At 40.6% G+C, this 14,130-nt stretch overlaps 1 protein-coding gene across 6 annotated transcripts in view; it reads left to right on the top strand.

The window, feature by feature from the left end:
* The window catches only part of CD276 (CD276 molecule), a 234,831-nt gene that overhangs the window by 218,215 nt on the left and 2,486 nt on the right, over positions 1-14,130 (top strand). For 5 of the 6 annotated variants that reach the window (XM_030187135.1, XM_030187125.1, XM_030187153.1 and 2 more), the window contains exon 8: positions 3,701-8,912. In XM_030187135.1, coding sequence (XP_030042995.1) covers positions 3,701-3,723 — 23 coding nt within the window. In that variant the 3' untranslated portion in view covers positions 3,724-8,912. Of the gene's footprint in view, positions 1-3,700; positions 8,913-9,707; positions 9,711-14,130 lie in introns of those variants that run through there. The other variant, XR_003939989.1, reaches the window with a different exon arrangement.

The following is a 14,130-nucleotide window of genomic DNA, read 5'->3' as shown; positions in this document are numbered from 1 at the left end:
AATACAGGGAAAATATTTTTCCACTAAAATTATGGTAAATGGTAATTCTTCAAAAGAATTTAGCATAGTGCATAATTTGACTGCATTCTCAACTCATTCTTTAAATGTAATCATTACACAAGATGATTTTGCATCTTATTTTCAGGATAAAATTAACAAGATTCAGATCAAGCTTGCTGAGGAAACTAAAGCTTTGAGCCAGATACGACATGTCAAGCCCACGCTCAAACAATAACACATGGGCTTCCAGTAGATTTTACCTGGAATGCTTTTTCTTTAGTTAAAGAAAAAACTATTTTAAATTTGATTAGAAAATTTGCCAAAGGCTCTTGTTCTTTAGACCCTTACCCTGCAAGGCTGATCAGAGCTTCCCTCTATGTTTTTGACTAGAATTACTTATATTGATGGAGGGAAGTTTTCCAGTTCAAATGAGACACATTCTGCTGATCCCTTTGCTAAGAGGTGCCAAATTTGATCCTTCCATGTGTTTGAATTATAGACCCGTACCTAATATACCAATTTGTCACAAAAAATTGTAGAAGCAGCGGTAGGGATTTAACTTAAGGACTATCTCGCACATCATCAAATATTAGACTACTGACACTCTGGTTTTCATCCTAATTATAGTACAGAGACAGTATTGTTGGCTCTTCTAACTGATTTAAGAATCAGCTTGGATAAGGATAATCAGATCTTTGTCATGCAGCTAGATTTATTGGCTGCCTTTGCTCTTGTAAACCGTGATCTACTTTATAGACTAAATTAAATTGGTATTATAGATGAGGTGCTGAATTGGCTTTCAGGCTTTTTTAAAAAATGGAACCTTACAGGTCTCTTGGAACAACATTTTTTCAAGTTGTTGGTGTATGCCACAAGGGGTCCCTGAGGGTTCCCCCCCTCTCATCTATTCTTTTTAATATTTACCTGAGTGATTTAAAAAAGTGCTGAAACCCTTTAAAATTTCCTACTACTCCTATATAAATATTTCTATTTTATTTCCAGTTGAAAATACTGTACTGAAGACCTTTGGTCTAATAAATATGGTTATTTGAAAAAACTTTAGTACTGGATGGTAGTCCACGGTTTGAAAATAAACCCGTGTAAGACTAGTGTACTTTGGGTGGGAGGTGATGAAGATGATTTACCAAAAAGGGAATTAAAACTTTCAAATGTAACTATCCTCTTAGGATTCTAGGAGTGATTAATTGGTTCCAGTTTAAGTATGGAAAAACATAAATGGAGTCATTAGGAAGTCATTTGCTAACTTAAAATTACTGCACAGGATAAAACCATTCCTGAATCCATTTCAATTACAACTAATTTTGCAAACCATTGTTTGAACACAACTGGATTAATGCAACATAGGTTTGCTAGGCCTTCCAGATCACCAGCTTTGTAGACTCCAGGCTGCTTAGAATGATGTGGCCAAATTGATTCTGAGAGGGTAAATCGACAGACCATGCTACCTCACTCCTTAAAAAGATGCACTGGCTTCCTATAACAGCTAGAACGGAGTTTAAGCTTTCATCATTTGTTCATAAAATGCTATATGATTTTGCACTAGAATATCTTTTGTTCATCCATGTCTCTTTGCTCTTCAACCAAATCTTTGCATTCATCTCAGGAAATTTGATTAACAGTTCCTTCTAACTCATTGTGCCAGAAAACAATTACTAGATTAAGATCTATGGTGGGTAGAGGCCCTGAACTATGGAATAAGCTCCCATGAACTCTCAGACTGACCTATTTGATCAGTATTTCCTTAAAGTTTAACTGTAATGGTTTTTTTTTTTATTGTTCTATTTAAATTGTACTTTTGCAATTATAGTCTATTTGTGCCCCTTTCTTATTGTGATCTGCCTTGAGCCAGTTCGAGGTTAAGTGGAATATAAATGTTCAGATTTGATTAGATAATATGTAAACTGCTTTGATTGTAACCACAGAAAGGCAGTATATCAAATCCCATCCCCCTTCCCTTTCCCTTATTGTGGAGTCATGAACACTGATTTTAACTGAAGTTAGAAACGCCTTCAGTTCTTTGGATGTTCTGGGAAGTTTTGTGACTCCTAGATGAGTTATTGCCATGTCCTTGGAGTAGTTTTGGCAGGCCAGACACTCCTGGAAAGATTCACCACCATTCCATGTCTTAATGGCTCTCACTGTGGTTCAGTGGAGTCCCTGAGCTATAGCAATGGCTTTGTAACCCTTTTCAGACAGATCAACTTTTTTTTTCTCTCATCTCTCCTGGAAAAGTATAGTATTTAGTATGGTATCATATTCTTGTGGAAACCTTGTGGCGACTACTTCACTCGTATACAGTGCGTTTTTTTCTAGCAAAAAAGGTGCCGGTACTCAAATGGTAAGCCACCCTTCAGAGTTGGGGTGATCACTGTGGGACCCACCTCACATAGCCAGGCCCCCTGCAACCAGTCACAGAATCTATGACAAGGCAGAATTGGTGTGTAGAGCCTGAGCTTATTCATTAAAATTTGGGGTCCCTGGGTCAATTTTAGCAGACAATGGAAAAGGTGCTGGTACTCAGTACCCCCTCAAAAAAAGCCCTGCTCTTATAGTAAGATACAATATATAGTGAGGGTTAGATTGAGTAGGGCTGGCTGCAGTCAAGCATGTCTGTGTTCAATCAGCTGAATCTAATCAGTTAAATTTGGTCAATTTGTTGATTAAGGGAGCAGTTACTTTTCTCCATGAGTTATAAGGGTATTGGATAATGTAAATGAAGGGGTGTATTGTGTATTACTTAGGTTCCTTTTGGCTAATGCAGTATTATATTTAGTTTAAAGATCAGAAACCATTCAGTGTGTTACAATAGGAGAAATCAGGAGGGTGGGGGACATTTTCACATCACTAAATGCTGGGGACACAATTTTTTAGGGGAGAGGAAGACTTTCTTCCCTAGTGTTGTGCTATCTAGGATACAGTGTCTGGAGATTCATGGTTCTCTCCTGGAGACAGTCAGGTCTATAAACCTGCCCGAGCGGATGGAGGTTTTTTTGCCTATGATGAGAATGTATGCTCCTTGATACAGAAGGCTGGTTGCCATATTAAGCAGGAGCTCCATTTTTGAAGCTTTTTCCTCCATGTTTTCCATGTTTTCATGTTGTCTTTTCTTCATGCTGGAAAAGAGTATGGTGTATGCAGCTAGATATTAAAAGCTGAAATAGAGTCGTGATTTTTTGAAGGGGGTATACAGTTGTATGATATAGGAGTATCCTCTCCAGCTCATATTATACGTCATACTTGGAAGAGTTCCCAGATATGGTATATTTGCTGTAGAATTGTCATGTATCCATATCTGTGGTATGGAAGTGACAGAATTGTTCTTTTTAAAGCAAGAACCTTCCACTCCAGTTAGCTTGGGCAATTGGAAATGGAAATAGTCATTCAGGTATTCAAATGCCAAATAAATGTCAATGTGAAATCATTTCATGTAATACATGGATACAGGTGAGGCTGTTTATATACATTTGTTATATTTCTCTGCCATTTTGTACATCTTTTGTTAAAATGCACTGATTTATGAATACCTAATAACTGGTTAAGATATACAGCCCTACCCTCTTCTTGCGTTCCCCTCCTCCCTCCATATACCCCTGACCTATTTTCTCTGGTACTGTGTACACCTTAGCTGATTCCATTCATCTGATACTGTCTCTCTCACCTTTTTTGTTTTCCTCTGCAGATGACGGAGAAGAAATCTGCTGACAGGAGAAAAGGCCGATTGCACACATTGCCTGGCCTGACAGCTGCTCTATCCCATTTGCCCCGCAGGATACAGGGGAACCCGGACATTTTGTTGTAAAAGATATGAGAAATCTGCCTTTAAAGCTAGCAGACATCCATACATGGGAAATGTTTTATTATTGTGGGGTTTGCTTTAATTCACAATAAATGTTTTTGTGGTCTGAAATATTGAAAAGGAGCAGGCATGGAAGGAGAGGGCAGTGGTGTGATTTCAAAACAAAACATTTGCTTAATTTCACAAGGGAGTCTGTGTGAGAAGGGAGCTTAGATTTCATTATCAGTCTATTAGTATACAGGAAGATACCTTCCCATCGGTACAGGGGCTTTAGTCTATGTTTTTGAACATAGACTAAAGTTGTTCTCTTCTCCTCTGTAGGAAGGAAAAATTGAAATTCAGAGGTAGAAACACTAATTTTGTTTCATAAGTATTTCAATAGATTATAGCATCTTCATCTTTTTGTCTCACTAAAACTTTCAGATGTGGCCTCGTACGTTACTCCGTGCACAAAATATACTGACTAGGCGGGGAACAGAGTGATGTACACAGTTTGCCTTCCTCCTCCTGGAGTCTGTCTTCCTAATGCTCTTAAAACTGACTATATCAGGGATTAGAAGGAATCTCACTATGGAGCCAGATTCTATGTTCTGGTGATGTGTTTCACGGATAACTATAATGTCAGCATGGCTTGTAGTTTAAACTAGCCTTGGGCACAGAGATATGGGTTATTTTAAAAAAAGTTTAAACTGATGCATTTTCCCATGAAATGCTTTTCTGATTTGCATAAAATTTGCCTATTTTTTCTCAGGAAATTTTGCCACACAAATTTATCTGATGCCTTAAATTCATTCTGCTCTGATTTGGCATGTTATTTGGTCTACATATTGCAGACCCCTTGACCTGTCTTGTTTTGACGTATCTATGAAAAGGGGAACTGCACTCCTTATTTTCTTGTCAGAGGGGCAGAGGAAAGACTTTCTTTAAGGACCTGCTCTTGCAGGTGCTTTACATTGACTCACTGTCTCCTTTTCTCTCTTCAGACACTCTTGTATGCACCCAAATGAGAGACAGTCCATTCCGGGTTTTGGCTGTTATTAGAAGCACAATAAAATGCTCTTATCTCCACAAATGGAATGGAGTTCTCTCTACTTCCACTCAAAGATCTTTAGGTTCCTGTATCAGGAATCTTCCTTTTCTTTACTCCACTCTCTTACAAGCAGAAAACACTTCTGACCTATAGAACCAGAATGTCTTGGCCACTTAGAGGCCAGACAATGAAATTGCCGGATGCAAGACACTTAAAAAAACAAAACAAAACAGATTTCTTCCCTCTGAGCACTACCATCAGCACAGAGGAAAGCATTCCTTTTTCTTTTTTATTCCCCCCCCCCCCCCCCAAAAAAAAAAAATATATATATATATGTATTTGAGCCAATTCCACAAGGCCCTGGAGTTTGGATTCTTCAGATCCCCCTACCTGTATTAGAATGCCAGGAACATAAGAACCCCTTTCTATGGCAAAAAGGTCAGTGACCACAACTCCTCTTTTTCCTTTGTCCAGGAGCTTGATCAGTACTTAAGATCCAGCCTCTCATGAGTTTGGTGCTGTGTCTTAAGCACTTGGCAGAAAAGGAGGCAAAAGACTAATTTCCTGAACTTGAGTTTCTATATCTCTCACCTGCTCTCCTGCCATGGCCATTCCCAGTGACAAAAGCCTACTTTATACTTTACATAGCGATCAGAGTCAATAGTATCCCTGCAGCATAGCAGTAGAGTCAACATTGAGACAAATACGTGATTCGCTGGGGCATTTAGTGAGCTTGGTGATACATATATTTAGTTGCACGTGGATGATAATATTTTTGTCTTGCATTGTCATATTGGCCAAGTAGCTAAACTGTGTAATTATTTGATCAAGGAGAAAAATCAGTGCCTGTATGTAATATGTTAACTGCTTTGGTTGTACCATAGAAAAGCAGTGTATCAAGAATCTAATAATAAACATAAACAATACACATGTTCAGCTTTGTCAAGATGTTATATAGAAAGAAACTGAAAGCTTGAAATTGCCAAACTTATCTAATGTTGCATTGGGATCCATTCATTGTTGTAATTTTATGAAGCTATTTTTAGAAATTGAACATTTTCAATGGAAAAATGAAGATTTTCTACCCCACATCTATGCTTTTGATGAAATGTCACTTTTGTGGTTTCCATGGACCTTTCTTCTGCATTTGATCTACTTAACCAGCATCTTTTACTATCCCGCCTTGCTGGTTTTGGGATGAAGGATCATGTTCTTCAGTGGTCTTCATCCTTTCTGAAAGACAGTCATTTGTGTTTCCACTGATTCTTTTCTTTCCTTACGTCACTCTTTAACCTGTTGTGTCCAACAAGGCTTTGTACTTGCTCCTCTTCTCTTCAACGTTTTCCTCCCCCCACTCGCTAACTTTGGTAGAAGTACTTTGGCAATGTACGTTTAGTTGCATACATTTATTCTGCCTCTTGACCTTTGCTGTATGAATACCTGCCTTGAGACTGTATCCAGTTGGCTTTGAGACAATTATTTGGTTCTCAATCCTACCAAATCAGAGGCTGCATGGCTCACTGGGAGATCTCCCATTCCTCTTTTGTGCCCTTTCTTTCTGGTTCCCCTGTTTCACTGACAGACTCTCTTAAGTACTTGAGCATCGGTGACTGCCAGCTGATATTTGAAGCCAGAGTATCCATAGTGGCATGGTCCTCTTTTTTGCGCTCTTCATCTGCCTTCTAAAATCATATTTAGCTATCCCAGCTTTATATTCTCTTTCTAATGCTTTAATCATCTCGTGGCTTGACTATTGCAGTTCTGTCTCGGGATCTTCTGAATACAATTCAGAATAGTATAATAAGAATCCGTTGTAACTCAACCAAGTTTGATCATGCCATGCCTCTTTTATTTAGTAATTGCTGGCTTCCTGTTTCTTTGTGGGTATGGTTTAAGGTCCTTCTATTAGTTTACAAGGATTTTAATACCAGTATCCCAATTTATTTATCATCTTTGATTGTTCTTTACTCTTCCTCTGTCTTTCTGTTCTCAAAAAGAAAATTTCCTATGCATTCCTTCAGTCACTAGGACTAAGCTTGACTTCAATAGACAGGGTTATTCTATGTAGGGCCTTTTCTTTGGGATCCTTCATCTGCTCTTCTTCAGGAAGAGCCACCTTAAAAGAAATTTAAGATATGACTCACTTCCAGTTAGCTTTCAGACACTCCTGAGCTGGGTCTCTCTAGGTGTCATTGATGGGTATGGCGCAGTCATCAGCTGCAGTTGTACTGCTTTTACCCTTCTGTATCTCTTCTTTCGTTGTTTGCTTACAAAAGGTGGTATAGCAAGGGACTGAATAAACAAAGAAATTAATTAAAAATTATGAATATTGCCTAATAGTTTTAGATAGTGGATTCCTCTTAAGACAAGCTAAGATGAGGATTGCTTCCTGTCCTCCTGCTGGTTCTGTCATTTTTATCTATAGCCTTACTCAGATGACATACCCCCACCTGGAGGTATCTTGCCCTGAGCATTTAATTGGCTGTTTTATTTACAAAAGTACCCATCTAACATTTTGGTGAAGTCAGTTTACCATCCTCAGGCTTTCATCATAGAGTTCCTTCTTTTCCCACACATGCCTTCACTTTCATGCTTTTGGATCATGGGCAGGAAAGAAAGCTAGGGCATTTTGGTACCCCTTTGTTATAGGTTCTCAAGTAACTTGTACTGAACCTTCTCAATAGGTTTTGCCTAAATATTTATCTGTTTTCTTTAATGTCAGTCATTTAACATGCAGCTTCTGACTTTTGTACTTTTCAATGTTTTATTATTGTAGACCAATATCATACTTACGTTTTGCTTTCTTAGTCAGGAAAAATAGTTGCTCTAACTTGGGGGGCTATGTGAAATGATGCTTCTCTAGTCTGTGCCTTCATATTGTTAGAAGGTTTACTTATGTGAGAATTTTGTGCCATTGTCACCTGCCTGTGCCTACTTGTGAATAATGGAGTCTGCTGGACAGATTTCCATAGACAGCAAGAAAATGGGATGTCGGGTGAGTGGACTTAAGGAGGTATTGAAGGGATGAGGAGAACCTGGGGCCAGAAATCTAGTGACAGCAGTGATAGTATAGTAGTATCTTTGAGATTAGCATAGATATTCAAATTGGGCCACTACATTAGCCTCTCACCTCTGGAAATAGGGCCCTTTCAGCACAAGAAGCCCAATCTTTACATATTAATGGGATTCAGTCTGTTGTAGACTTTAATATCAAACTGAATTTCTGACCATGGAGAACAAATCTCTACTTTAGAACCTACAACTGCAATCCAATGCCATTTTTAAGTATCATGAAAGCTGAACCTCATCTTTAAATGTCAAAGATTATGCAAATAATTTGTTTAGTACCATTTATAAAGCCTGGGCAAACTAGAATATTTAAAGCTAAACCAAGTTTCACATTTGAGGCAAACCCTTAGAACTGACAGCAAAGGTCTAGAATCAGAGTAAATGTAAAAAGATTGACTGTTTTTAACCCCAAAGGAATTTGAATCTGCTACCTACTCATGATTTGTGATGGATTTTACAAGTAAAATTGGCTAGTGAAAGTTGCCAGCTTAGCAGACACTAACAGCAAATATGTATGTACCCATCAAGCTTTACATGGACAGTCATACAGATGTCCCCTAAATTGCCTTAGATGACCCCCCCCCCCCCCCCCCACCACCAATTGTGAAGGGACCACTTCAGTGAGTACAGAGTTTATTTTCAGTCATAGTCTGATGAGATTACCAGTGTTGAACATAGATAGTGGCCCTGGGAACAAGGATTTCATTTCAATCTTGAGCTCAAGTATGCTGACTGAGTTACAGATATGAGCTTACTGGACATTAAAGAGCAGACTGAAACCTGAGTCCACTGCACCGTGATGTACAGCACTACAGCCTGAGCTGCATCCAGTGATTACTCCATCCTACTGCTGTTTTTGTGTGTGTGCCAAACAAAAGCACGAAAAACTTATCTGTGTCTTTGTTCTTTGTTTCACGGGCAGGCAGGTGGCAGAAACATATTTGGTTGTTTTTAATTTAAAAATCCATGTCTGGTGCCTTGATAACATCTTTTATAGGGTTGAAATACAAAATAAAAAAGATTCTTTTTCAAAAAATTCACAATGCTGTGTGTGATTATTTGGATTATTTTCAAAAAGTTATGCTGCCATGTTGAGTGGCCATGTTTGGATCACACAGAGGGGCATAATCGAAAGGGGCGCCCAAGTTTTACTGAGGATGTCCTCGCAGGACATCCCGGCGAAGGGGCGGGGAAACCCGTATTATCTAAACAAGATGGATGTCTATCTTTCGTTTCGATAATATGGTTGGGGACGCCCAAATCTAGACTTGGTCGTTTCTGACTTTCAGTGGAAACCGAGGATACCCATCTCAGAAACGACCAAATGCAAGCCCTTTGGTCGTGGGAGGAGCCAGCATTCGTAGTGCACTGGTCCCCCGCCCATGCCAGGACACCAACCGGGCACCCTAGGGTGCACTGTAGTGGACTTCACAAATTGCTCCCAGGTGCATAGCTCCCTTACCTTGTATGCTGAGCCCCCTAACCCCCCCCCCCCCCAAAACTCACTTCCCACAACTGTACAACACTACCATAGCCTTTAGGGGTGAAAGGGGGCACCTAGATGTGGGTACAGTGGGTTTCTGGTGGGTTTTGAAGGGCTCACATTTACCACCACAAGTATAAAAGGTAGGGGGGATGGGCCTGGGTCTGCCTGCCTGAAGTGCATTGCACCCACTAAAACTGCTCCAGGGACCTGCATACTGCTGTCATGGAGCTGGGTATGACATTTGAGGCTGGCATAGATGCTGGCACAAAATATTTTTAGGTTTTTTTTTTTTTTTAGGGTGGGAGGGGGTTAGTGACCACTGGGGGAGTAAGGGGATGTCATCCCCGATTCCCTGCGGAGGTCATCCGGTCAGTTCGGGCACCTTTTTGAGGTGGTATACTTGGATTTCAGCAAAGCCTTTGACACGGTTCCGCACAGGCGACTGATAAATAAATCGAGTGCCCTCGGTGTGGGACCCAGAGTAACGGATTGGGTAAAAAATTAGTTGAATGGTAGGAGACAGAGGGTGGTGGTAAACGGAGCTTGCTCTGAAGAAAAAGAGGTCGTCAGCGGAGTACCACAGGGATCGGTCCTAGGGCCAGCTTTTTTTAACGTCTTTATGAGCGATATTGCAGAAGGGCTGTCTGGTAAGGTTTGTCTCTTTGCAGATGATACTAAACTCTGCAACAGGGTGGACACCCTGGGGGGTGTGAATGACATGAGGAAGATCCTAGCGAAGCTGGAGGAATGGACCGATATTTGGCAACTAAGGTTTAATCCCCAAAAATACAGGGTCATGCACTTGGGTCGCAAAAATCCGAGGGAACGGTACAGTATAGGGGGTGTAGTGCTTCAGAGTGTGAAGGAAGAGCAGGACTTGGGGGTGATTGTGTCTGATGACCTTAAAACTTTCAAACAGGTAATAAAAATGACAGCCAAAGCCAGAAGGATGCTTGGGTGCATAAAGAGAGGCATGACTAGCAGCAAAAAGGAGGTGATAGTGCTGTTGTAAAAGTCTCTGGTAAGGCCTAATTTGGAGTACTGCATGCAGTTCAGGAGACCGCACCTAAGGAAAGATATAAACAGGATGGAGTTGGTCCAGAGGGCGGCTACGAAATTAGTAAGCAGTCTTGAATGCAAAAGTTATAGGGACAGGCTTATGAACCTCAACATGTATACACTGGAAGAGAGGAGGGAGAGAGGAGACATGATAGAATCGTTTAACTATCTCAAGGGCATTTATGTACAGGAAGAGAGCCTTTTTCAAATGAAGGAGAGCTCTGGAATGAGTGGGCATACGATAAAGTTAAGAGGGAATAGGCTTAGGAGTAACCTAAGGAAGTATTATTTCACAGAAAGAATTAGGGGTTACAGAGGATGGGCAGACTGGATGGGTCATGTGGCCTTTATCTGCCGTCATGTTTCTAGGTTGTGCACACAAATTGGCAATGCACGCTGATTTGTGTATGCAACGTTAGTCGTCATATATATAGAATCCCCCCGATACTGTATATGTAGGCATTAAATTAAATATGTATAGCAAGCATGCTTGGTTTTTCACACTAAATCTCTGAGCATTTAGCAGAAAATGCATTTACATAGATATTTTCCTCTTTGAGGATATTTAACCCCCAACAACAGATACTTGTGATTAGAACTACTCTAATTGTTGTGACTCCTGACGTAAGTTTTTACACCGAAACACAGCACTGTTTTGAGTCCTGTTGAACTTCCACTGTTTTGGGAAATTGTTCTTATACAGACCTGATGGTCTAGTTCTTATTATAAACAACTGACTCCTAGGTTCCTTTGTATGTATTTTAATTATTTTTTATTGATCCTCCCCTACTTCTTTTTTGTTTGTATTTCTTCATAGGGGATTTTTTTCCTCCTTTTTGTTTGTGTGTTTTTCTGTATTAAATTAAGTGACATAATAGAACATTGAACATTACTACTAGCAAGGAAGAAAAGATCATGAAAGCTGTGTTACCAGGAGAGGGACTGGTTCTATGTGCAAGATGTCTTCAGCTTGAATCTTGGTAAGTTTGAGAAGCATCAGGTAAATCAAAGCTGGATTTACAAAAAAAAAAAAAAATTCTCTTTGTAATAAAATATTTTTGTAAAATGTTTGAGTAGTTTTATATGATTTTCACCACTTTTGCTGGATTAGGACACCCTTCTTCACTGTCTTACGTTTAAGCCTAATAACAGGACTACCATGAAACAGTATCAAAAATATACAAATTTAACAGCACTACAGAACAATCATATAACAGAAATAGGATAAATGTCAGTACAGTATAAACAATACCGTAATAGACAGCATGGAAGAACATTCCCAAATAACAGACGTCATAATTTATTATTTATTTATGACATATCTCACATTAACTCAAATAAAATATTCAAGTTCAATGTGGCTCACAATATAACAAAAGTTGAACTGACAAGGTGTTCTGATTACATAGAACAATTTATGTATATCTATGTGTGTGTGTATATATATATACAGTGGTGGAAATAAGTATTTGATCCCTTGCTGATTTTGTAAGTTTGCCCACTGACAAAGACATGAGCAGCCCATAATTGAAGGGTAGGTTATTGGTAACAGTGAGAGATAGCACATCACAAATTAAATCCGGAAAATCACATTGTGGAAAGTATATGAATTTATTTGCATTCTGCAGAGGGAAATAAGTATTTAATCCCTCTGGCAAACAAGACCTAATACTTGGTGGCAAAACCCTTGTTGGCAAGCACAGCGGTCAGACGTCTTCTGTAGTTGATGATGAGGTTTGCACACATGTCAGGAGGAATTTTGGTCCACTCCTCTTTGCAGATCATCTCTAAATCATTAAGAGTTCTGGCCTGTCGCTTGGCAACTCGCAGCTTCAGCTCCCTCCATAAGTTTTCAATGGGATTAAGGTCTGGTGACTGGCTAGGCCACTCCATGACCCTAATGTGCTTCTTCCTGAGCCACTCCTTTGTTGCCTTGGCTGTATGTTTTGGGTCATTGTCGTGCTGGAAGACCCAGCCACGACCCATTTTTAAGGCCCTGGCGGAGGGAAGGAGGTTGTCACTCAGAATTGTACGGTACATGGCCCCATCCATTCTCCCATTGATGCGGTGAAGTAGTCCTGTGCCCTTAGCAGAGAAACACCCCCAAAACATAACATTTCCACCTTCATGCTTGACAGTGGGGACGGTGTTCTTTGGGTCATAGGCAGCATTTCTCTTCCTCCAAACACGGCGAGTTGAGTTCATGCCAAAGAGCTCAATTTTTGTCTCATCTGACCACAGCACCTTCTCCCAATCACTCTCGGCATCATCCAGGTGTTCACTGGCAAACTTCAGACGGGCCGTCACATGTGCCTTCCGGAGCAGGGGGACCTTGCGGGCACTGCAGGATTGCAATCCGTTATGTCGTAATGTGTTACCAATGGTTTTCGTGGTGACAGTGGTCCCAGCTGCCTTGAGATCATTGACAAGTTCCCCCCTTGTAGTTGTAGGCTGATTTCTAACCTTCCTCATGATCAAGGATACCCCACGAGGTGAGATTTTGCGTGGAGCCCCAGATCTTTGTCGATTGACAGTCATTTTGTACTTCTTCCATTTTCTTACTATGGCACCAACAGTTGTCTCCTTCTCGCCCAGCGTCTTACTGATGGTTTTGTAGCCCATTCCAGCCTTGTGCAGGTGTATGATCTTGTCCCTGACATCCTTAGACAGCTCCTTGCTCTTGGCCATTTTGTAGAGGTTAGAGTCTGACTGATTCACTGAGTCTGTGGACAGGTGTCTTTCATACAGGTGACCATTGCCGACAGCTGTCTGTCATGCAGGTAACGAGTTGATTTGGAGCATCTACCTGGTCTGTAGGGGCCAGATCTCTTACTGGTTGGTGGGGGATCAAATACTTATTTCCCTCTGCAGAATGCAAATAAATTCATATACTTTCCACAATGTGATTTTCCGGATTTAATTTGTGATGTGCTATCTCTCACTGTTACCAATAACCTACCCTTCAATTATGGGCTGCTCATGTCTTTGTCAGTGGGCAAACTTACAAAATCAGCAAGGGATCAAATACTTATTTCCACCACTGTATATATATATATATATATCAGGCTCACCAGTTCCGAACACCAAAAACTTAGTAGACAGTGGTTAGGGGAAGTGCATTATTCCTCATCGGGGACCCGTAAAGTGGGCATTGCAATCTTAATTAGGAAATCACTGGCATGTAACATAGTAGATGATGGCAGAAAAAGACCTGCACAGTCCATCCAGTCTGCCCAACAAGACAAACTCACATGTCCTACTTTTTGTGTATACCTTACCTTGATTTGTACCTGTCTTTTTCAGGGCCCAGACCCTATAAGTGTGCCCAGCACTATTCCCGCCTCCCACCACCGGCTCTGGCACAGACCATATAAGTCTGCCCAGCACCATCTCCACCTCCCGCCACCGGCTCTGCCACCCAATCTCGACTAAGCTCCTTAGGATCCATTCCTTCTGAACAGGATTCCTTTATGTTTATCCCATGCATGTTTGAATTCCGTTACCGTTTTCGTTTCCACCACCTCCCGCGGGAGGGCATTCCAAACATCCACTACTCTCTCCGTGAAAAAATACTTCCTGACATTTTTCTTGAGTCTGCCCCCCTTCAATCTCATTTCATGTCCTCTCGTTCTACCGCCTTCGCATCTCTGGAAAAGGTTCGTTTGCAGA

The sequence above is a fragment of the Microcaecilia unicolor genome, chromosome 1, assembly GCF_901765095.1.
Source record: "Microcaecilia unicolor chromosome 1, aMicUni1.1, whole genome shotgun sequence".
Classification (NCBI taxonomy): Eukaryota; Metazoa; Chordata; class Amphibia; order Gymnophiona; family Siphonopidae; genus Microcaecilia; species Microcaecilia unicolor.
This window is presented reverse-complemented; position numbering and strand designations above follow the sequence as displayed.